Genomic DNA, 25,601 nt, shown 5'->3' on the forward strand with positions numbered 1-25,601 from the left:
AAAGGAACTGATGTCAGCGAGCTAGAATGGTACCTATATCAGCCCATCACGTCATTAGCAGAGCGGAGCGACATCATTGCAGAGTAGCACGGCGCCACCTGGTGACGAGCAGAAGCACTGCTCAAAAGTTTGCAGATCCAGTTTGACACCTTGGGAAGTATTCAAAAGATGAGGAATCTGCAGTGAGAAGTCTCTATCAGAAAAGCTGTCATGTCAATATAAGTTCACTGCTTTTTGTTGGAGGCTTTTGTCTATATTCTGTGTTTGTCCCTCCTTTGGAACACATTTTGTTTACCATTGCTTTCAATTGGCTAGTGTGTTGCCTTCCACTGCTGACATCACAGAACTACTTTTCTTTAATTTAATTACTTGTTTGTCACTCCATGGTAGTGCATAACTTGGTTTTCAGAGTGCCCTCTTTTCTTTGCTCCCTCATAACTCACCTCATCTCCCCCCTCATAAACTTCATGCCGATTCTTGTTGATAGCATGCCAGATGTAGGCCTTGGTGATGCTATGGATGCTATCTCGCTGCACTAATGCAGAAGGCTTTTAAACTGTGTCTACATTGGGAAAGACAAAATCAACAACCCACCATGCTACAAATATAGAAAACAAAGAAAGCATTGATTCTATATTTTCAAAATGGTCGGCCAAAGATGATCTTGTTAATCACTCAACCTTGGCAAATCAAGAGGGATTGTACTTGCCAAAGGCTTATTTGACCTTCATTCACTTTAGTTTCCATTGGAATACCAATATCCATTAGAATGCATGCATGATTGTCAACTCTTTTGCAACCTGGTTATGATGTCCCAAAACCAGAGGAATTGACTCATCTTTTCACGATAGTGACGTGATTATAATTTTCATTGTTTTCTTCCACAAATGTATTGATCGCTGACACAGCCTTAAGCATCGGCACACTTTACCAAGAACACTTCCGTGCATAAGAAATAAGACCACCCTAGTTCACAATCAAAAACAGTTAACACCAGGAGACAAGCTTTAAAGACGTGAGGAAAGTTATAAATTTTTCCACTGCCTTCTCCATTGGTGAACGGAAGGATGGTCAGTTGACGTGAATCAAGAAGGCAGTGACAAAACGTACAAAGCTGTGTACTATTGCCTTTTCATGACAAAATGCGGGCAACACCAATTAAAGATTCTTGGACCATATGAGTTATGCTGGTCCACTCTCACACAGAAATGTTATTGAGATCTTAAACATATTCACCAGCTAATGATGAACGTGCAGAGACAGCGCTTTGCAGTGAACACAGCTGAATTTAAAGAAACAAAGCCAATGAAATTCTCAAAGTATGGGGACACATGACCAAACTTGTTGGCCACAATCATAAACCTTGCAGCACTGTGAACAGTTTACTTCCAGGGTATGAGAGAAGGCTTGGGTGTGCCCACCAAGATTGTGTTCCCACTATCCTTAGTTAAGGCACAGTCTAAAAGTGCTCCCACCTTAGTGAACTTTAAGGTCTATATTGCTAAACTCTAGGGCACTAAGAGGGACAAATAGGTTGCACAACTGCACTGACTTACATAGGAAAAGATGATGTTGTCCTGCATGTGACTAATGTAAATGGTATTGCATTTTAGAGGTAGGGTGCCATGGCCGAGAAAGAGCTGCCTTCATCCAGTCCTTAATTCAGTGGGCATTAAGAACAATGGCTGGCAAGGATATTACATAGTCCATAACCATTTAAGTGTCCTTTGCGATTAAATAATGAATTCTTCTATTCCTGTGAAAAATGGGCCTTTATGATAGATTCGGTGGGTATTTAACTTCTCTCTCTTCCATTTGAGATTTGTATGGTTTCAATGTTCCACACGCTCTGGTCATCTTGTACAAAAACCTGTTTCACTGGGGACAGTTTTCGATATCCTGGTTCAAGCTTGTCACAAGTATAAAGATTAATTTCGTGACTAGTTTATTGAACATTGCACAGACGCTTCAAATTAATTTCTTAACGACGATTCTCAGTTAAAACAGAAAATTAAGGTTTTCACCTGGCTCAATAAGTCACCCAGGAGAGCAAAAAGGACTTGACTGTACCTACAAATGAGGGGGTATACAAGGCTTCCTAATGAACAGAATGAGATCCTGGCCAAACAATTGTGTCCAGCTCTTGAGTGGTCCAAATGCCTGAAGTACAAAGCCATGGGTCCTGCAAGAGAAAGAAATGACCACTGTCCCTTGCATTACATCTTGTGGCTGCCACCTCGTCACAGAGCACCTGATTACCTGACTGTTCAGTGAGGACGTTGCTGGGATATTGACATTTAACCGCCCGAAAGAGTAATGTTGCACCCCTTTATATACCCTTCTCCTATGACCCCCATGTTTTCCAATCTCAATTTCGCCTACGTCTGAATAAACCTTACTTTCAGAGCTGGAGGCAACAAAACACATCAATACTAGGTAACCTCCATGTCAAATGGGCCATAACTAATGGCAAATCCAGGACTAGGAGCTAAACCCAATCATAACCAGAATGATACAACTTCTACACTGGGCTGGAACCAAGTTTTGCAGAGAGAGAGAGAGAGAGAGAGAGAGAGGCAGTAAAGAAAAGACGTCTTTTTCGGTGAAAGTAGGACTACAATAGGAACAACTAATTTATATACCCAGTTAAGGAGATGCAAATAACCAATGAAACACGTACATAGAAAACACAGGAAGCCAATTGAGGCACTGACATCACAAAAGAAATATGGGATTTTATATGCCTAAGAGTGGCTAATTAGGCAATGTGCTAACAGCACAAGGAGAACACTTTCACAGTTCTATTACGATGTTAGTTCACTGCAGTAAGATGGACAGCAATGTTTGGTTCCTCAGATGAATGCTGGAATGCATGTGGGGAAGGTCTCAAATGTGGTGGTGGTGTCCCACAACATGGTAGTTCTGTTTGCTATGGATGAGGTCAAAGATTTTTGGTCTCCCTCCACATTTTGATCCTTTAATCTTACTCCTCAGATACTCAGGGAAGGATAGTAAATACCCCATGACCATAAACTGTTCAGTGCCCAATTTTGGAAGCTCACTGTTGAACAAGTTACTTACTTTCAGTAACACTCTTTCTGGTGGATACTCTAGCAAACTGCAGATTCCTCACTCTGCAAATATTACCCAAGGAATCAGTCTGGAACCGGAAAGTCAAATGTAGTGCTGCTGCTCGCCAGCAGGTAGCATTGTGCTGCTCCATACCAACATCATTCTACTCCAGAAGTGATGAGTGGGGCTGCATATAAGTGCAACCCAGGTAATCTGACATTAGTTGCTTTCTAAGGATTGTCAGCATCTTCGCATGTAGAGCCCATTGCAAACCGGCTTGACCAGCATGCAGATCTCCAGTGTGGGACTTATTTAGAAGGGAAAAAATGGTAGTGGGAAGGTTGGTGAAGGTTCTGTAGGTAGTGTATCCAGCAGAGGGAAAAGGTTACTTACCCAGTAGACATCTGTTTGTGGCATGAAGTGCTGTAGATTCACATGCTCTGCATACACCGCAATCTAGTGTTGGGTTTGGAGTATTTTCAAGTCACATGATCTAGTGCCTCCTCCTTGTTGGTGATACTGCACATGAGCATTGAGCCCTTTTTAGAATGTTTCCCCACAGATAGGGGGAGAGAGTATAGAAGAAGTATACAGAGATGTACAAGAGATGTCCATGCAAGAGTACATACATATGTACAAATATATACAATTATAAGGTAACTGAAACGGCCAGAGGCATCCAAGGAGGAGGGAGGGCACATGTGAATCTGCAGCACTACATGCCACGAACAGATGTCTACTGGGCAAGTAACATTTTCCATTCAATGGCATGTGTGGCTGTATATACACGTGCTCTGCATAGACTATAAATCAGTCCCTCCATAAAAGATGTGGCTAGTCTGTGGGTGCTTTGTGAAAGTATGCAGTGTAGACCAAGCAGCTGCTTTACAAATGTCAGCTAAAGGAATGTTTCCAAAGAGTGCCATAGTGGCACCTTTCTTCCTAGTGGAATGTGCTCTAGGAGTTAGTGACACCTGTTTTTTTGTTTTAGCATTATGCACGTAACAATCTACCTAGCTATGCTGTGTTTTGAGCTTGCATTACCCCATGCAGTACTGAAAAAGCTACAAAAAACAGTTGTACTCAATTCTTTAGTCCTGTCAATGTAATACATGAGTGCCCTTTTGAAATCTAAAGTGTGGAGCACTCTTTCCGCCACTTAGGCTGCGGAAAGAACACCAGCAACTCAATGTTTTGAATAATTTGAGAAACTACTTTTGGTAGAAACCTCGGGTTTGTATGGAGGACCGCGTTGTCTTTGTGCATTTGCAAGAAAGGTTCTTTTAAAGTTAATGCATGGAGCTCACCTACACGTCTTACTGATGTATTACCGACTAAAAAAGCCACTTTCCAATAAAGGAACTAAATATGGCATGAATTAAGGGGCTCGAAAGGAGGTCCCAAGAGTCTAATGAGTACTATATTAAGATTCCAGGATTTATAGGTAGTCAAGGTGGTATTACTCTTAAGTCCCTTCATGAAGGCTTTATTAACTGGGATGCTGAACAAAGAAGTATGTTGTCTGTTTTGTAAATAAGCAGCTATGGCTGCAAGATGTAATCGGATTGAAGTATAAGCCAAGTTTGCTTTTTGCAAGTGAAGTAAATAGCAAACAATATCTTGGACAGATGCTTTAAAACGTTCAGTGTTTTTGGATTGGCAGTAGCAAAAAAAAGTTTCCATTTCAATGCATAACATGCTCTAGTTGTTGGCCTACGAGCTTTCTTAAGAATCTCCATACACTCAGAAGGTAACTGGAGGTAACCAAACTCTATGATTTCAGGAGCCATATTGCAGGGTTGAGTGACTTGGGGCCTGGATGTCCGATTTGCCCTTGGTCCTGTGTGAGAAGACCTGCCTGTTGGGGAGCTGCTCATGGGGAACCTGCAAGAGGTCCAGAAGTGTTGTGAACCATGGCTGACTTGCCCAAGTGGGAGCTACCAGGATCATGGTGAGAGGTGTCTGAGTTTCCAAACCAGAAATGGAATCAGAGGGAAAGGTGGAAAAGTGCAGGCAAATATCCCTGACCAGTTTACCCATAGAGCATTGCTCTTGGACAGAGGGTGAGGATTCCTGGATTCGAAGCTTGAGCATTTCGCGTTTTCTACTGTGGCGAAAAGCTCTAATTGAGGAGTTGCCCTTCCCATTCGTGGACTTGTTGATGCATCCTGCTGCGGAGGTCTGCAAACTCGTCGTCCATTCCTGGGAGATACTCTGCCAGCAGTGGACTTGTGGTGATGGGCCTACTTCCATATTGTTTGTGCAAATTGTGATAGCTGGAATGACAGTTTGTCTCCGTTTTTGTAGATAATACATTGCTGTCATGTTATCCATCCAGACTAAGACAATTTTGTGTGACTGGTGAGGAAGGAAAGTTCTCAGGGCTAGATCCCAGGATCCTAGATGCCTTGGACAGTGAAGGCCTGAAGATGTGCAACCCAACCCATCTGGGATGCCTTTGTGGTCAGAATAAGCTGAGGCACAGAGTCTTGAAAAGACCGCCCTTTTAAAAGGCTGTGGATTTCCACCATTGCAGAAAGAGGTACGTTTGGCGGTCTAACACTAGATCCTGAAGGTGACTCAGTGACTGAGACCACTGACGAGAGACATTGCTGTAGTGGATGCATTTGGAATCTGGCATGAGGGACGATGGCAATATAGGATGCCATCATCCCTAAGAGATGCATAACAGCCCTGACTGTGTAAGAGTGATTCTCCTGAAACTGAGGAAGAAGATGCTGGAAACTGTGAATGCAGGTTGGATTGGGGTAAGCTAACCCCAGCTCTGCACTGAGAGTGGCTCCCAGATACGGTTCAATTTGAATAAGTTGTAGGTGGAATTTGAGAAAGTTGATTGTGAACCCTAATTTGTGAAGAAGGTTTACTGTGGTTTGAGTGTGGGACTGACATTGCTGTAGTGTGCTGGCTTTGATGAGCCAGTTGTTTAGATAGAGGACACATGTATTTTTTGTCTTCTGAGATGTGCTGTCATAACGGCTAGGCACTTTGTAAATACCATGGAAGCGGTTGTGACTTCAAAAGGGAGAACTGTGAATTGATAATGTTTTCCTGCACCCACAAATCTTAGGTATTTGCAGTGTGCATGGGGAATGGAATGTGTAAGTAGGCGTCCTTGAGATCTAGAGCCGTCATGAAGTCGCCTTGTTGAAGGAGTGAAATAACATCCTGAAGAGTAACCAATTGAAAGTGTTCTGAGAGAATGTAGTGGTTTAGGGGGTCTGAGATCCTGTATGGGTCCGAGTGAACTGTCCTATTTTGGGATGAGGAAGTATAGGGAGTATACTCCTGTTCCCCGATACTGTAATGGGACATGGCAATTTGAGGTGTGGAGACGGCACTTCATCTTTTACAAGGCTAAGATGTTTGTGAGATAACCTGTCTGTGCAAGGGGCAATGTTTGGAGGTGTGGAAGTAAGCTCCAGACAATAACTAGGTTGGATAATGGAGAGGACCCATAGGTCTGATGTTATATCGGTCCGTTGCATGTGGTAATACTGAGGGCAGCCCCCTACAGGTGTGGGGTGGAGTTTGGGGAGATGTATATAGGCAGTGTTCCCCTCAGGAGGATGAGCCACGGGTGTTAGTGCTCTTACCCCTGCCTCTGACATACTTGCCTCTATATGTCCCTCTGAAAGAACCTCTAGAGTAAGCGGTTGAGGCTTGTTTAGTTTGGGAGGTGTTTGGCACAGAGGCTATTGATTCTATAACCACCTCTGTACGTTGGGCATCGGAAAAAAAACCTGTGTGTTTGGGACTGAAGAGTCCGCATAGACTTTGCGGTGTCCATGTCTGTCTTTCTTTAATTTCTCAAGTGTGGAGTCAACTTGAGGGCCAAATAGATGCTCCTTGTCAAAGGGCATATTAAGCACTGTTTGTTGAAATTCTGGCTTGAAGCCTGAGCTTCTAAGCCATGCATGCCTCCTCAATAAGACGCTGGTGTTGCTCCCATGTGCTGCTGTATCAGCTGCATCTAATAAACACCGGATTGTATTGTTCCCCCACTCTGAAACAATCTACTGGCCATGTTTTCGGTGCTCATCTGGGAGATATTGGAGGAGCTTGTCCAACTCATACCAGTGAGCCTAGTCGCACCTAGAGACTAAGGTCTGTAAAATGGCAATACGTCAACAGTTTGCCGCTTGTGCAGCCACTCTCTTGCCTGCGACATCAAACCTCTCCTTTTCTAGTGAAGGACTGTCCACAGTAGGCTGGCTGTTAGCCCTCTTTCTGGCAGTGGTAGCCACTATCCAATTTGGTGGGACCTGAGACCTGATGAGTAGTAGGTCAGAAGGTGCAGGCTTGTTATAATCCTAGAGCGGACAGGCTCTTTAAAGATGTAATCTGTGTGACAAAGCATCCTTGGGAGCATAGGGAGGAATTGAATGTCTCTGTGGTGGTGGTATCAAACAACAAGTCCTGCGTCTTAATGGAGTTGCACATTGTGGTAAGTGGCTGTCCTAACAATGACCTGTTGGTACCTTGTAGTATCCTCTGAAGGAGAGGGCCGTGCAGGATAGAAGTCTGGATCCGTGTTAACAGCAGGCTCTGGATCATAAGAGTACCAAGTGTCTGGGTCTTGATGTGTGTCTTCTAAGTATTCCTCTACAAACAAAGGTGAATCCTGAGGGGTGAGGTTTCCTGCAGTAGAAGAGGCAGAAGAATGAGGAGGTGGATGGGGAAGTGGTAAGCAGGTGGGGTGAATATGGTGGATCAGGAGGAGGAGGAGGTAAAGGCTTGGTTGAAGAACTGGTGGCCTTATCCTTTAAGGTCTTTTTCAGAGGACTGAGGTGTCCAAGACTTTCTAGTAATTCAGCTTCCTCTTAAAAGTAATAGAGAGGGAAGCCATAATATGTCCTGTCCCTTCTTGAATATACAACCGGCACTGTTTAGCGTCCATGGTTTCTAGTATCAGCTCAATAGGATATGGTGTAGTGGAGGACTGACTAGAATCTAATTGCTCCGAAGGAGTGGTGTCTCGAGTTTTCGGTACAGATTATTTCAGTTGGTGGACCTTTTGCGATGCCAAAACTGATTCTGAGCTGCTTAAGCTCTGTTGCCGATACAGTCAGTGCAGACTATCGGGTGGTTAACGTTCGGGCCGAAACAGAGGAGGTCGATGCTGAAGATGCAGCAGTAGTTTTCCGTGCTGAGCCAAGGGGTGGGGTACCCAAAATGTCATTCTGAGACCAACCATGGCCTGGTGGAAGTGGTGGTCTGGTGACCTCAATAAGGGCTTTTTTATGATTCTTTTTGGGGCAGGAGGGGCCACAGTATGCCAGAGTCCGAATCTTGAACAGAGATGGCCTCCTCCTGTTCAGGCTCCTGCTGCATGTGTTCTTTCCCAAAGATGTCCGTGGTGTTTTCTGGAGATTTATGCACCATCTCCAAACTGTGCGCTCTTCGGTCCCAAAGGGTCTTCTTCGATCTGAACGATTGGCACACGTTGCAGGTAGCCTTCTGGTTATCAGGTGCGAGGCACAAGTTACACACCTGGTGATGGTCGGTGCAGGGCAACTTGGAGTGGCACCGAGGGCAGAAACGGAATGGTGTACATTCCATCAGTCCAGCATTTTCTTCAGTGCCGGGTGGAGGTAGGCCCGAGGACGGGCAAGGCCCACGCCAAAGGGCGGTCGGTCGGTACTGGACACAACAAGCTGGAAAGTTTGAAAGTAAGCAAGTATGCAGAGCATGTGAATCTACAGCTGCCACACATGCCAGTGAACAGAGCGTTACCAAAGGCAAGTAACTTGCTCTTGTGATGAATAATTCTAAACTCACATTAATAACCTTGAGAATAGATACCAGAGGAGTACCTCAAAGTGGTGGGGGTCTATAGATCAATTCAGACCAAAATGTTAAAAGGTTCTGAAGGGCTGAAAGGGCAAAATACCCATCCCAACGGACCCGACTATAAAGGCAGTAGTGATTCGTGAATGTGTGCAGTGATGGCCACGTCTCAGCCTGACAGATATCCAAGAAAGGCACTCTGACTGCTACTGCAGTAGTAGCAACCTTGGCTCAACGGGAAAAAGCCTGTAATCCTTGAGGTGGCTATTTCTTAGCTAGCACATAGCAGATATTTATGCAGAGGGCTATCCAACTAGAGATGGTTCCTTTCTGCACTGCCTTGCCATTCTTTACCCTGGAGAATCCCACAAACAGTTGATCGTCCACCAAATAGTCCTTAGTACGATTAATGTAGAAACGGAGGGCCCAAATGATGGCGGCTGTCCTCCTCTGTCGAGGCAAAGCTAAGACATTCAGAAGGGTAACAGCCTGTCTGATGTGGAAAGGTACAACTACCTTGGGTGGTGGAAATGCAGTTTGAGTTCTCAACATCCATTTGTCTGGGAAAAATGTTATGTCAGGCGGCTTGATCGAGCAGTCCTGCAGTTCCCTCATGCAATGAGCTGACCCTATTGTGAGGAAAAAGGCAGTTTTCAGGATCCAAAGACATAGGACAGCTGTACATTGGCTCAAATGAGATACACATTAGAAAAGTGAGAACCACATTTAAGTCCCACTGTGACATCAGTAATGTCTTTGGCAGAAGCATACGCTGTAAACCTTTAACAAACCTGATCACAACATGCAATTTTTTTTTTAAAAGGCTGCTCCTGAAAGGGGAAAAAACTGACAAATTGCCTTTAACAGTGCCCAATGCACGTCCTTGATGAGTCAACTATAAAACAAACAACACTTCAAACAGTCTAGCTTATAGTGGGTCAATCTGATGGGTGCAGCACCAAGCCAGAAACTTGATCAAGTGCCCCACATACACTAATGGATCCCTGAATCATATTAATGACTTCAGGAGAAAAATCAAAGGAAACTAAAAACCGAAGCTCATTCTCCATACATGGAGGTGCAGCGTGCGGCAGCACAGGTGCAGGACAATACCCTACTGATGGAACAGTAGAGTCTCCTGAAGCAGCAGCTTGATTGGAGGACAGGTGCTTATGCTCAGAAATTCTGGATACCACACCCTTCTGGCCCGATTTGAGCCATCCAGGATGAACTGATCCCATTCAGTCTCAATCTTCTTCAGAATTCGACCCTAGTGGGGTACAGGTGGAAATACATACAGGAGTCCTAAGCTCAACTCTAAGTGGAATGCATCTGTGAGAGAGAGAGCATCCTTGTGAACTCCAGTGCACAGAAAAATGGTGACATTGCACACTCTTGGCAGTGGCACAAATATCAAGCTATTGGTCTCCCCATTGCAGGAAAACACCCTGTGCCATCTCCGAGTATAACTGCCATTCACTATCTGCTAAGCGTCAGTGTAAAGAAATGCCTCTTTTTGTATGGTCACCCTAAAAGTTTTGGACTGATGCTGCTAGATGTTTGACTCTGAAAGTGCACTGAGGCCTCCTAATCAGACCTCAGTTGCTGTGTCCTGACCTTAACATGCGTATGGTTTATTGGCTTGCTTTAAGTTCCTCATATGTGGTACCTAGGGCATGTAAGTTTCAGGGTCACCCCATGGACTGCAGCACTGATTGTGCCACCATGGGTGTGACAAGAGTAAAAGATGGCTCAAAGTCTGCCAACTCGACTTTGCATTTAAAGTCGTAGCAAGCCAAGCCTTACCTTTTTACTATACATAAGTCACCTCTAAGGGAGGTGTGGGAAAATGGCTCCTTGTTACAGGTTACCCCTCCCCCCCCACACACACACACACACACACACACACACACACTTTTTGCCTGATATTGATGCTGACTTGACAGAGTGTGCTGGGACCCTGCTAACCAGACCCCAACACCAGTGTTCTTTCACTAAAAATGGCTACTGCCCTCCAGTCCTTACACCCCCCTAAATGTAGTATTTAGGTGTGACCCTGAATCCAGGAAATCAGATTCCTGACGACCTAACAAGAAGGAGGACTGCTGACCTGAAAACCCTGCAGAGAAGAAGAAGACAACAACTACTTTGGCCCCAGCACTACCTGCAACAGCAATGCATCAAGTGGGCCCAGCGACCTCTGCCGACTCAGAGGACTGCCCTGCAACCCAAAGGACCAAGAAACTCAAGTGGACAGCGGCTCTGTCCAAAACAACCAAGAAGAAACAATCTTTAAAGGGACTCCCAACCTCACTCCTGAAGCGCGATTCCCCAACACTCTGCACCGACCCCCCCATCCCGTATCCAGAGAAACCAACACAGCAGAGAGGACCCCCAAATCAAATCAAATACATTTATAAAGCGCGCTATTCACCCGTGAGGGTCTCAAGGCGCTAGGGGGAAAGGGGTTACTGCTGCTCGAAGAGCCAGGTCTTGAGTTGCCTCCGGAATGCGAGGTGTCCTGGGTGGTCCTGAGGTTGGTGGGGAGGGAATTCCATGTCTTGGCTGCCAGGTAGGAGAAGGATTTCCCACCTGCCGTGGTGCAGCGGATGCGAGGGACGGCAGCGAGTGCGAGGTTGGCGGAGCGAAGTTGACGGGTGGGCGTGTAGAAACTGAGGCGACGGTTGAGGTATTCGGGTCCCTTGTTGTGGAGGGCTTTGTGTGCATGGGTGAGGAGCCGGAAGGTGATCCTTTTGTTGACGGGAAGCCAGTGCAGGTGTCTCAGGTGGGCGGAGATGTGGCTGTTGCGTGGTATGTCGAGGACGAGGCGGGCGGAGGCGTTTTGAATTTGCTGCAGGCGATTCTGGAGTTTAGCTGTGGTTCCTGCGTATAGGGTGTTGCCGTAGTCCAGGCGGCTCATGACGAGGGTCACGGTCTTTCTGGTGTCGGCGGGGATCCAGCGGAAGATCTTTCGGAGCATGCGGAGGTTGAGGAAGCAGGAGGATGATACGGCGTTGACTTGTTTGCTCATGGTGAGAAGTGGGTCCAGGATGAATCCGAGGTTGCGTGCGTGGTCTGAGGGGGTTGGTGCGGTGCCAAGGGTCGTGGGCCACCAGGAGTCGTCCCAGGCGGACGGGGTGTTTCCGAGGATGAGGACTTCCGTTTTGTCTGAGTTCAGTTTCAGACGGCTGAGTTTCATCCATTCTGCGACGTCTTTCATTCCATCTTGCAGGTTGGTCTTGGCGCTGGTGGGGGTCCTTGGTGAGGGAAAGTATCAGCTGAGTGTCGTTGGAGTAGGAGGTGATGTTGATGTTGTGTTTGCGTACGATGTCGGCGAGGGGGCTCATGTAGACATTGAAGAGAGTCGGGCTGAGCGAGGAGCCTTGTGGGACGCCGCAGATGATCTTGGTGGGGTCTGAGCGGAAAGGTGGGAGGTAGACTCTTTGGGAGCGGTTGGAGAGGAAGGAGGTGATCCAGTCCAGGGCCTGTCCTTGGATCCCGGTGGAGCGGAGGCGGAATATTAGGGTTCGGTGGCAGACGGTGTTGAAGGCAGCCGAGAGGTCGAGGAGGATGAGGGCGACTGTTTCTCCATTGTCCATCAGAGTTCTGATGTCGTCTGTGACTGAGATGAGGGCAGTTTCTGTGCTGTGATTGGCACCAAATCCGGACTGAGAGGGGTCGAGTAAGTTGTTGTCTTCCAGGAAGTTGGTAAGTTGCTTTTTGACGGTCTTCTCTATGACTTTGGCAGGGAAGGGGAGGAGCGAGATGGGGCGGAAGTTCTTCAGGTCGCTGGGGCCCGCCGTAGGTTTCTTCAGTAGGGCGTTGACTTCCAGCTCTCGGGGAAGGTGGCAGAGGCAAACGAGCTGTTGATGATGGCCTGGAGATGCGGGGCGATGATGTCGTCGGCTTTGTTGAAGATGAAGTGTGGGCAGAGGTCCGAGGGGGCACCGGAGTGGATGGAGTTCATGGTGGCTTTGGTCTCTTCCGTGTTGATGTGAGTCCAGGTGTTGAGGGTGATGGCTGGGGTTGTAGGTTCTGTGGTGGTTGGCTGGGTCTGGTGTCTGAAGCGGTCATGTAGGTCGGTGATCTTACGATGGAAGGAGGTGGCGAGGGAGTTGCAGAGGTCTTGTGAGGGCGTGATGGCGTTGGCGTTAGGGTTGGAGAGCTCTTTGACAATGTTGAAGAGTTCTTTGCTGTTGTGAGTGTTCTTGTCCAGTCTGTCTGTGAAGGAATTTCTTTTGGCGGCGCAGATCAGTTGGTGGTGTTCGCGGGTAGCGTTCTTGAGGGCAGACATGTTATCTGCGGTGTGGTCCTTGCGCCAGGCTTTCTCGAGGGTGCAGCAGTTTTTTTTAGATTCCTTGAGGGTGTCTGTGAACCAGAGAGGTTTCTTGGTGTTGGTCTGTCTTGGGAGGCGTCTGAGGGGAGCGAGGTTGTCTGCGCAGTTGGTGATCCAGTGCGTGAGGCTGAGGGCTGCATCGTTGGGGTCGGTGGAGAAGGTGGGTTGGTTGTCGCTGAGAGTGGAGAGAAGCTGTTCCGCAGGGATTTTGTTCCAATGTCGGCGTGGGATGGATTGTGTGCGGAGGTGGCGAGTCTCGCGACGGAAGGTGAAGTGGACACATCTGTGGTCGGTCCAGTGTATTACGGAGGAGTGGCTGAAGGATACGTGGTTGCTGGCGGAGAAGATGGGGTCGAGCGTGTGTCCGGCGATGTGGGTGGGGGTGTTCACCAGTTGCTTGAGACCGAGGTTGGCGAGGTTGTCGAGCAGGGCGGTGGTGTTGGGGTCGTTGTTCTGTTCCAGGTGGAAGTTGACTTCCAGGCGACTCCAACGATGTGTCCACCCTGAGACGACCTCCTTACACGACGACGCCTGCAGAAAGAATCCAGAGGACCCCCCCCCCGACCACAACTACCTGGTAACAAAGAACCCGACGCCAGGAAGAAGCACTGCACCCGCAGCCCCCAGGCCCAAGAGGAACCAACTACTGGTGCAAGAGTGACCAGCAGGCAGCCCTCATCTTCGTCCAGTGGGTGGCTGGCCCGAGAAGCCCCCCTGTATCCTGCCTGCATAGCCAGAGTGACCCCTGGGTCCCTCCATTGATTTCAATACAAAACCAGACTCCTTGTTAGCACACTGCACCCAGCCGCAGCTGTGCCGCTGAGGGTGTTTTTTGTGTGCCTGTTTGGGACCCCCCCCCCCCCAGTGCTCTACAAAACCTCCCTGGTCTGCTCCCAGAGGACACAGGTACTTACCTGCTAGCAGACTGGAACCTGAGCACCCCTAGTCTCCATAGGCGCCTATGCTAGTTGGGCCCCTTTTTGACCTCTGCATCTGACCGGCCCTGTGTTGATGGGGATGGGTGTTTGGGGTTGGCTTCAACCCCCAGTGGTGGGCTGCTTATGCCCCGGAGATTGAACTTGTAAGTGCTTTACTTACCTGACAAACTAACCTTTACTTACCTCCCCGGGAACTGTTGAATTTTGCACAGTGTCCACTTTTAAAATAACTTATTGCCATTTTATGCCAAACTGTGTACATTACTGTTTTCGTTCAAAGATCTATATTTACCTATGCCAAGTACCTTATAATTTATGTACTTGCTTGAATTCTGAATCTTATGGTTCTAAAATAAAGAAAATAATATTTTTCTATATAAAAACCTATTGGCCTGGAGGTAAGTAATTGAGTGCGTGTTCTCATTTATTGCCTGTGTGTGTACAACAAACGCTTAACACTAGCCTCTGATAAGCCTAACTGCTTGACCACACTACCACAAATAGAGCATTAGTATTATCTATTGTTGCCACTATCAACCTCTAAGGGGAACCCCTGGACTCTGTGCACACTATCTCTCACTTTGAGATAGTATATATAGAGCCAGATTCCTACAGGAGGCAGAGCAATCGGTAAGGCAGGAGGCCGTATATTCTGAAGTGAAATGTGTTTTTATATGTTCCAACAAACCCACACCTGTCATTTTTACTGTGGAAAAGGCTAATAGCCCAAATGGCAAGTGCAGATTGATAGACTGCAGCATCAGTCCTGCTAACTTCTGACTGGGACTAATAAAGTTGATACCATAAGGTATCAAACAACTCGTCACATTAAGCCTGATTTGATGCCAGAGTTGAAATTAATGTAACTTGTTGCAGTGTGCAACTTTTACAAAGTTACCACTCTGTTGCCCTAAATACCCTTTGCCCACCCATGGCTGCACACAGGATTCATCTTAAAGACAACTTTCTGCTCTCCTGGGGAGATATGTAAATTACTTCCAGGAAAGAAGACAATAGCAACCTGAGAGGGAGAGAGGTGTTAGGAAGCCACAGGGGTGTTGGCCCAAAAGGCAAGCTTCCAAGGTGAATATGATTTTGAAGACTAAATGGGGAACACCTGGGAGAAGGAGTGCCTCATTGTTGAGGTAGACAGACTGCCCCTCGGGAAGGGAAGGGGAACTAGTTGCCAAACCACTTTTCCAGGGGTGTGTACACCCGCTTGTAGCCACATCTCTGGGTTGGGCTAGGGGGCTCTGGATGCCAAGAGAGGGTTTCTGTCATGTTGGAAGCGGGCAGAATGGCGCATCCTGGGATAGTCAGATGCTACATTAGCCAGGAAGTGGTCATAAGGAAGAAGGGAATCTGGTAGCCCATTGGTCACCAACCGCTCCCCACCCTGAGGGCATTTTCTAAGGCTAAAAGGGCACCCCCTAGCACCCAGAACTAAGATCTCAGCAGACTGAAAGGATTGCCCTGGTGCATAGAGGACCCGGCGAAGTGAGGCTGCACTGGCGTGGACTGCACCAGCGGAACCTTTTGGCTAGAAAAGGAGAGGGGACTGTGTCTGTTATGTCCTGCTCATGGAGAAGTCTACTCCAGAGCTTAGCCGGAGCAAGAGAACCCAATAGGCAGTTGGCTGAACTGCTGTTTGCAACACAGAGACACAACAGTTGAAGACGCCTGCTGGAGTGAGTTGGTAGCCCAAATCTTCAAGCTGCTATTTCTCACCACCGTGAGCACCAGAGACCAGGACCCAGTGCTCAAAGGTGCACCCAAGTCTGCTGGACGCAGAAGAATGGTAGTGCAACTTGGTTGCCCAGAAGGTGAGTTATTGGCCAAGGAATAATTCTGCTCTGACTGTGATATCAGGTGACTGGTAGTCTAGTGGTGACTGGACTTATTCCAGGAGTGAGAGGACTTCAAGGGACGTCGACCCCTGTGGTCAAGACCGCCTTACCAACCTTGTGGACTGAGAAGTAACCAATGGAATACCCTCGTGTTGACCGCATCCCATCTACAGCATCTTTAGCATCCAGTATCCCTTGCATCAAGACTGCTTCAGCGCCTGGAACTTCCTGAAGACTGCTTCTTCTTCCAAGGGAACTGTTTCTGTGGATCTTGCTGGTCCCCTTGACTGGCTTCCAGCTGGAGTTGGTATCCTAAGGTAACTCAAAGTAACTGCATTGATACTTACCTAAGATTTTCTTGAAAATGTTTCTAAGTGTCAAGTTCATTGAATTTGCCAATGGTTGTTCGTAGTTCAGTAAAAAAATGCATATTTACAATAGCTTGTAATCACTGTATCTCCAGAACCCTCTAGTAGATCTTTTTCATTGTGTTGTCTAAAAATACATAAAAATACAGTCTACTTTTATAAATTGGTGTCAGATTTCTTAAATATCTCGTGCATTTCTTCTTCAATTGTTTTGGAGCTGTTTAAATGCTTTACATTTGTCCCTTTGTGTAAGCCTTGCAGCTCAGTGCCACCGATAACTAGGGTTTAAACTAGAGGGTTTAATTACTTGGTGAGGTTGCATAACAAAATGGTTTCTTACCTGTAAGTGTAGTTTTGCAACCTGAAGAATTTTCTGGATTCACATGCTGTGGATTTTTCTGCCATCTAGTGGTTGAGTCGGAAATTCTCCACTGTACTATGGTCCTTCTCTTTCTTATTTTCCTTGTTTTTTTGTTTAAGCCTTGCAGCTCAAAACTACAGCTATCCAGTGTTCAGCTAGAGGGTTTAATAAACAAACCTACTGGCCCTAAAGGGGCTGACAAAATCTACTGGTTCTAAAGGGGTTGGTTACTGCATTACATGGTGAGGTTGCACAACCACACTGTAGAAAGCTGGCCTGGTGGGCACCTATGGTGTGTACATCTTCCACCGGATCCAACCCCTATTAGTTAGTGAGAGAGTTTCTGGGAAGCCAGGGCTCTCTAGTGGTAGCTCTGGTGAGCAGCCAAGACTTATCTAGGAGGGGTGTTAAGCACTTGCAATACCACAGCAGTCACACATCAACTTATCACACATGAAAGGAACCACACAGTGTTGCAAAAATAAAGGTACTTTATTACAGTAAAGTAAAATAACTAGATTACTTATAGGCAGTCCCACAACTGGAGGTAAGTACACACTATATATACACAAAATAAGTATTAGGAATTAGCATTGAAAAATAAGAAGCATTGGCAAGAAATAGCAGAGAATAGCTGGGGCCATATTGGGGGAAAGAGGGCAAACCATATACTAAAATAGTGGAATGCAAAGTTTGGTCCTTCACTCAAGGGTGTGGATTAGTTAGAAGGGAGCAGGGAGAACTCAGGACCCCAGAAGGTGAGTAGCTAGACCGCCCCCCAGTGACCAGGAGAGCAGAGGTAAGTTACCTCGTCTTCCCAGAAACTAACAAAGGGACTTGGAAAGGGAGGATTGCAAGTCTAGGACCAGTTCAGTTGAAACCAATGGTAGATTCTGGTAGAAGAGGACCTGCAAACGAAGGGGACAGAGTTCAGTTCACTCAGCAGTATCTAGGTGGGGCAGGAGCCACTATTTACCCTTCTGTGGACGAAGATCCAGGTCGACAAGTGAAGATGAAGATCAGCTGTGGAGCCCAGGAGCTGCAGAGAGGTGCTTGGAGTCGTGCAGATTATGTCCCACACCGATCACCAGGTCGCAGATGGTCAGGAGGACCACCAAGAAGCCTTGGCAAATGCAAATCTTGGCAGAAGAGGATTTGCAGAGAAGAGGACCCGCAAGGTCCAGGGGAATCGACCCTTTGAGGGAAGTCTGGGCTGTCCCTCTGCAGTCGGGAGAGCCAGCAGAAGAAGTCAAAGCTCCCGCAGGCAACTCACTAGCAGTAGGCACAGTAAGTTGCAGTGAGGCCCAGGCAGCACACCTGGAGAGGAGTCCCACGTCGCTGGAACAGCAGCAGAGAGAATGTCCTTGCAAGGATGATGTGCTGGAGGCCAGGGCTACTTGGAGCCTGAAGATCCCTTGGAGCAGGAGTCAAGAAGCCTTGGTTGCTGCAAGAGTCGCAGTGCACAGGTGTACTGTCCTGCAAGGAAAGGCAAGGGCTCACCATCTCCCAAGCTGGACAGAGGGTAGAGAGGACGAAGAGGATCACCCAGAACCACCACCTGTGTTAAATTATCCACCCAGTTCCTGTAGAGAGAAGATCCCAGCAGCCGAACGTTGTTGCCTTTGGTGGCTGCGGGTGCAGGGGAGTGATTCCTTCACTTCAAGGGAGATTCTTTCTTGCTTCTTTGGTGCAGCTGAAGTCTTGCCGACCCCAGAGGATGCACAGCCATGGAAATGTTGGAATTTGCTAGAAGGAGTCAGAGAAACAATGTTGCAAGGCGAGGTCGTGTCAGGTGTTGCAAGCTTGTTTGCTTCCTGTGAAGTCCAGCAGCGGTTCCAGTGGCCAGGAGCACAAGCGGTCGATGCAAATGAGTCATGGTGCAGTCTTGCATGCCGAATCTGGAGACCCACCCGCGAGGGAGTCCCTAAATAGCCCTAACAGGGAGCTTGGTCACTCTGCATGGTGACTACCTATTAGAGGGGGTCACTGACATCAGTCACCTGTCCTGATCAACCAGATGCTCCTAGGGGCCTCTGCACGTCTTGTTTACAAAATGGCAGAATCAAGTGGCCACCTAGGGGAGCTCTGGGCACCACCCCTGGGGTGGTGATGGACAGGGGAGTGGGTCACTCCCCTTTCCTTTCTTTTCAGGAGATTTGTGCCAGAGCAGGAACCAGGGGTCCCTGGACTGGTGCAAATCAGATTATTGTATTGTAATAGTATTTATATAGCGCTTACTACCCCTGACGAGGCATCAAAGCGCTTTTCGGCGAGTAGCACGCTACTCCGGAACCCAACAAGAATTAGTGATGGATTAGTATCGGGGAAATAGGAGTACAGTTTTAGTATTATTATGAGTTAATTTGAGCTGTGGATATGAGAGTTTGTTAGTTAGATTGACAGGAGTAATGGAGGGGTGGAGGAGGAAAGAAATCCAGAAGTAATTGGGGAGTATATCCCTCATTTACTCATCCCAGGGGCTTGGGATGAGTAAAGTGGGATGGAGGAGGGAAGATTCTGTGGGAGGGTTAGAGAGATCATAGTAGCAGGGTGAGATAAATGAGGGCGAATTTAGTAGGGTTGTTTGGGAGGTCATGGTAGTAGTACGTGCCCGTCATCACTGAATCACAACTAGTACCCTTATGAACTCGGTAATGGAAGAGAGGATGATTAGTCCTGGGGTGGCGGGTAACTGATCAACATTGGGTTCCCTCTGAACATTTTAAGAAGTGACCAGATGCTGTATAAATAAAGTTGAACTTTTATTCCACTCAGTTACAACAACCCCTGGCATGTCAGCCATCATATCATTGTTCTCTTCTCACCTCCATCATCATTGCAGAATCTTCCCCCAACATTCTTAAAAGTCTTTCTTAACCAACCTCCACCACCTTACCAGCATTCCTTAACTCTCGTAGAGGTGTATGTTCACATGTTCTGCATACTTCTGCCATCTAGTGTTGGGTCCGGAGTTGTGGATGTTGTTTTTCTCCTTTGAAGAAGTCTTTCGAGTCACAAGGTAGAGTGACTCATCTCTGCGATATTGCGCATGTGCATCAACTCCACTGTTAGATTGTTTTCCCACAGGCAAGTGAGAAAGAAGTGAAAGGTATGTGTAAGAAAAGGTGTTCTTAGCACTGCCTGGTCTACACTGTCTGGTTGGTGTGCTAAGACATCCATACAATAGTGAAGGTGTGTGGTGTAGACCATGAAGCTGTCTTACAAATTTCCGCTAAGGGAAAGTTAAAGAAAGGTCATAGTGGCTCACTTTTTATAATTAGAGTGTGCTGTGGGCGAAACAGGTAAATGTCTTTCTGCCTTAGTGTAGCAAGTGTGTATACACTTGTGACTTAATCTGTATGTGCTGGATTTGCATTTAAAGTATGAAGAGCTCTTTCCGCAACGGAATTTGTTTGCGGGAAAAAGACTGGGAGCTCAATGGACCGATTGAGGTGAAAATGTGAAAATACCTTGGGTAGGAGTTTAGGATTAGTGCAAAGAACCACTTTGACTATGTATTTGAAAAAAAGTTTCTTCTAAGGTTAAAGCCTGGAGCACACTAACATGCCTAAGTGAGGTGATGGTGACTAAGAATGCCACCTTCCATGACAAACTGAAGTCGGCATGAGGGAAGAGACTCAAATGGGGAAGCAATGAGTCTAGTGAGAACAATGTTAACGTTTCAGGACTGTGCTGGAGAAACCAGAGGCAGAATATTTCATAAAAGCTTCAGTGCCTGGAATTTTGAACAGTAAGAGATGCTGTTATTCTGGAGATAGGCAGCCATTGCAGCAAGAAGTGTATAGAAGTGTATGCTACATATGTCTTCTGCAAATGAAGCAGGTAGCAAACAACGTCTTGCACCGCGGCTTTCAGAGGATCAATTTGTTTGGGTTAGCAGTAGCAAACAAAACGCTTCCATTTTGCTTTCTAACAGGTTCTAATGGTAGGTCTGCGGGCTTCCTTGAGAATGTTCATACATTCTGGTGGTAAGCCAAGGTAGCCAAACTATAACCTCAGGAGCCAAATTGCTAGGTTGAGCATTTTTTGCGTCTGGGTGTCTCATCAGGAACTACTGCGAGATCTAGTAGTGTTGTGAACCTGGGCTGACTCAGCCAAGTTGGAGCTACAAAGATCATGGTGAGAGACGTTTGCCTGAGCTTCCAAGCCAGAAATGGAATGAGAGGGAAAGGTGTAATCATGCTCACCAGGCCCCAGCGCACCTGTGTTCCTTCCCTAAACTGTACCACTGCTTCCACAGTTGGCACACCCCTTACACACAGCCAAGTCCCTTGTAAAAGGCAACAGTGCTATGCGTGCTTCTCATGTGGGCAGGGACCTTTCTCCAGTTGTGCTGCGTGGGCTCCCCTGCGACTCCTGGTTCCTCTTTCAGTGGGTCTCCTGTGGGGGCTGCCTTTTCTTCTGTGGGCTCCGTCTTGCCGAGGGTCCCCATAGGACTGCCCCCCATGGGTTGAGTCCTCCTGGACCTTGCTGGTCCCCAGCAGCTCCACTTTTGTTTCACTGCGACTTCTGCCTTTGCCAATGCTTGTTGATAGCTTTTCCATGCCACTGACGACTGCAATCATCCATCCAGCGTGGGACGTCGACTGCATCCTCCAGGAATTCTTCACCGACTCCGGGGCTGCATTGCTGACCATCTTCGTCCCACCGTCGACCAACTCCCGCAACCACAGACAGGTGGGTAGTGGCTCCTACCCCCACTGGACAATTCTGTGACTTCTGGACTTGGTCCCTTTCTTCCATAGGTCTTCCTCTTCAGGAATTCACAGCTGGTTTCTCGCAATCTTGTCTGGGTGTTGCATTATCTTCTTTTTCATCCTTTTGGGTGGTTTGGCACGGTGGTACTTACCTTTGTGGTTTCCTAATTCCTCCAGCTCCCCTCTACACATCCCACTCACCAAGAAGGGGGGGGGGGGATAATAATGGGGTTCCTGCATTTACATTCCTTTTTTTTTTTAAGTATATGGTTTGGGTTCCCCTAGGGTCACTATTGCCTATTTGCTATTGCACTGTTTTCTATTGCTTTCTATACCTAATTCTAATTATTAGTGTATATATCTAGTGTCCTACTTAACTCCTATTGGAGGGTTGCCTCTAGTATGTTTTGGTAATTGTGTCACTAAAATAAAGTACCTTTATTTTTGTAACACTGAGTGTTTTCTTCCATGTGTGTAATTGCTGTGTGACTACAGCAGTAATGCATGAGCTTTGCATGTCTCCTAGATAAGCCTTGGCTGCTCATCCACAGCTAATCTCTAGAGAGCCTGGCTTCTAGACACTGCCTACACTACACTGATATGGCATACCTGGCGCTGGTATAAGGTGTAAGTACCTTAGGTACCCACCACACACACCAGGTCAGCTTCCTACATATGTCCTGCCATCTTCAATTTAGAAAGGGGCTAACAGCTTGGCTCTTCAGTGTTACCTTTGTTGCTCAATTACCTCCTTAATTCCTCAGTGCCAAGACATCTTTTGGGTAACAGAGGTAATACACAAATCTCTTTTCTTTATTCATTCATTCAAGTACAATGCCAAAAAAATGGGGTTTCAAATTTCAGATGCAGTACTGCTGGGCTGGGGGACCATCTGAGAGAGTTGGAGATCAGAGAACTTTGGTCTCCGTTGAAAACCTGTGAAGCCATTTGGGAGAGATGGAGATCAGAGGACTCTGGTCTCTGGGTGTAACACACTTCCACATCAAATTGCTGGAATTGAGGGTGATTCGCTTGGCATTTTGCATCTTTCTACAGTCCATTAAGGAGAAGCTATTAAAAGTTCAGTATTTCGTTGCATAGAGTTCAGCCTACTAACTTTGCATACAAACTCCCTCCCTCAGCTCCAGCAACGAAGCAATCCTCATAGATTTTCCAAGATGGCAGCCTGAACAAGTGGTTAGGGGTGGAATTCGAATAGGAATTTGAAAACCCATCTCCTAGCTGGGTTGAGACGAGTGTGGTTTTAAAAAATTTCAGGAGGAAGTGGGCAAAGTTCTCAATCCATGGAAAAGAAAGGGAATGCTTCAAGTGAAGAAAGCTATATACATCATTTAGTGCCAGGTGGAATTCCCTTTGCATTTCAACTTCATAATGCCACTCTTGATCAAATCTTTGAGGATGATAATGCAGTTGTTCCTTTATCTCCAAAAACGTATGTGCTTATACTTACAGTGATGTTTACCCAATCAACAAGGAGGTTTGCACAGTCAGCTTATCCCTCCACACCACTCTGCTTGAAACTCATCTCCACAAGGCCACAACCATTTCCATTGCAGGGGTGGCAAAGGTTTTTTTCTGCCACACAGAATATGCCACTCTACACCATACACAAAATGCAGTCTATTTGAGGGATTATGCTGCAATATATATACAAATTTATTTGCCACTAATACGTGTGTGTCTTGGGGGCTATTTTACACATGAAGAATAGGACAATACCTTCTAGCAAGTGAAATGCTGATTTTCTGATTAAATTGGGGTGCTTTCTGGGAACCATAAGTATCTGGGCACATGATCATTGTAAATAAGCGGCAGACCACTACAAATGATATTATGCTGGAAGAAACTATCCATGACTGAAATTAGATTAAAGGCTAGGAATCTTTATTATTAACAAAGTTTATCCTCGAGTACATTCAATATATAATGGAAGACAGCAGAATTTGTATCTTGCAATGAGAAGATTGAAATTTGTGTCTGATATTGCTCAATTATTTATTTTCATGATGTAACAATATAAAGTGTTAATTTGTAAAGTGCATATTCGCTCCAGGAGTTTCTTGGCTCTGAATAACAGATGTTTGTTGTTATTCAGCCTAAAGGTACACATATCTGTCATACTCTTAAAATATGTGTATCACACAGGGTGCAGAAATGTGGCAAATATCACTTAGGTACATCAGGGTGCAATCAGCATACAGGAATATCCTACCATTCTCTCTAATATCCATCAAAACCCCCCTAGAACCAGATCAGTGAAGAGATACTCTGACAAGGCTTTAATTACTATGGCAACCAAGAGGCAAAAGAGGCTAGGCTGCATTTTGTTCATTATCTCCCAAGGGGTTTTATGGGAAAGCTGCACCTTACTGGTTACTATGATGCTCGACTCCTTCTGCAACAGCTGTCTGCTGTCTGCAGTAGTGCCAAAAGACATCCACTGCAACATTGCTAACAACAGACACCATCACATTAAACTGAAATAATTAGCTAGATACAACTTTGAGAATGCTTCTATCAGAGATACTTGCTTTTCTGTGGCTTTTGGAGTATTCTTCTCTTCGCCTCTTGCAAAGGGTCCCTCTGATGCCTCTTTCATCAAGGTGAAGTACATCTCAGCATCCATATCTGGGTCAGCCTTACCCACCAGCTTCAGGATCGAAGCATGAAGTCGGAAAAATACCTTCCAAATGAACCAAAAAGGACATTAGCAAAGCAGACCTTCGGACTTCGGTCTTCAAATATCTTTGCAGAAGTTGCCATCACAGAAACCGTTGTATGCATTATGAAATAAGAATAGTTTCATTCAAGCTAATACATTAGCCTTGATCTTGTTATGATTAACCTACTATCCAAATTCAAAAGAAAATGATCCAAGTAGGTTTTCAATGGAAAAGAAGAGTGCTTATATTTCCATGGATCCCTATTTACACGGTATATGCATTTTGGAGCTATAACAAAAGGACTTTCAGCATTTCCTCTCAGACATATCTACTTACTCAAACAGTACTAAAGAACAAGTCACTTATCTTTGGTAACAATCTTTTTGGTGGATACTTACTGCAGATTTTTCATCTTGCGATTACTCCCCAGGCATCAGACTGCATCCGGAAACTTTAAAGCAGCACATTTGTGCACTGATAGGTGGAGTTGTGCAGTTCCACTCTGACCTTGTTCCACTCTTGAAGTGCAGAGCAGGGCCGAATCTAAGAGCCCACAATGCTCGCAAACATCAGTTGCTTTCTTAGGCTGTTCGCACCCTCAATGGCAATGACAGATTGGCATTACCAGTGTGCAGATCTCTAAACTGGGTCCCTTTAGAGTATCCAGCAGAGATGGAAAATGTTACTTACCCAGTAGACATCTGCTTGTGGCATGTAGTGCTGTATATTCACATGCTTTGCATAAGTCTGCCATCTAGAGTTGGGCTCAGAGTGTTAAACATTGTTTTTCTGCTAAGAATATTTTCAAGTCACGACTGAGTGTCTCCTCCTCTCAGTGATAGTGCGCACAGGCATCAAGTCCTTGGTTGGATTGTTTTACTGCAGGTGGGTGAAGTAAAGAGTGTATATATGTATAAGTAGATAGTAAACAGATAATAAATAAAAGATATGCCCATGCAATGTTTGTACATTTTTACAATATGTTGTACTACAACTACCACGGGCTTCTAGGGAGGAGGGATAGCGCATGTGGATCTACTGCACTACATGCCATGAACAGATGTCTACTGGGTAAGTAACATTTTCTGTTCGATGGCATGTGTAGCTGTAGATAAACATGCTTTGCACAGACTGTAAAGCAGTCCCCTCCCAAATAAGCAGTGGCTAGCCTCTAGGAGTTGGAGTAGCTATAAAATAATGTCCTAAGGACTGCCTGGCCAACATTTGCTTGTTGATGAGCTAGAACATCTACACAGCAGTGTTTAGTAAATCTGTGTGGTGTAGACCAAGTAGCAGCTTTACACATATCTGCTATTGGAATGTTTCATAAAAAGGCAATAGAGGCACCTTTTTTCTTGGTGGAGTGTGCTCTCGGAGCTACTAGTATTTGTCTTTTAGATTTAAGATAACAAGTTTGGATACACTTGACTATCCATCTAGCTAATCCATTCTTTGAAATTAGATTACCC

General features: G+C 46.2%; 1 protein-coding gene across 6 annotated transcripts in view; it reads right to left on the minus strand.

Annotated features, from left to right (window-relative positions):
- Positions 1 to 25,601, minus strand: part of CABIN1 (calcineurin binding protein 1) — a 1,028,293-nt gene that overhangs the window by 555,425 nt on the left and 447,267 nt on the right. For all 6 annotated transcript variants that reach the window (XM_069215153.1, XM_069215155.1, XM_069215154.1 and 3 more), the window contains exon 25: positions 24,001 to 24,152. In XM_069215153.1, the coding sequence (XP_069071254.1) occupies positions 24,001 to 24,152 (152 nt within the window). The remainder of the gene's footprint in view (positions 1 to 24,000; positions 24,153 to 25,601) is intronic.

The sequence above is a fragment of the Pleurodeles waltl genome, chromosome 11 (assembly GCF_031143425.1).
Source record: "Pleurodeles waltl isolate 20211129_DDA chromosome 11, aPleWal1.hap1.20221129, whole genome shotgun sequence".
Taxonomy (NCBI): domain Eukaryota; kingdom Metazoa; phylum Chordata; class Amphibia; order Caudata; family Salamandridae; genus Pleurodeles; species Pleurodeles waltl.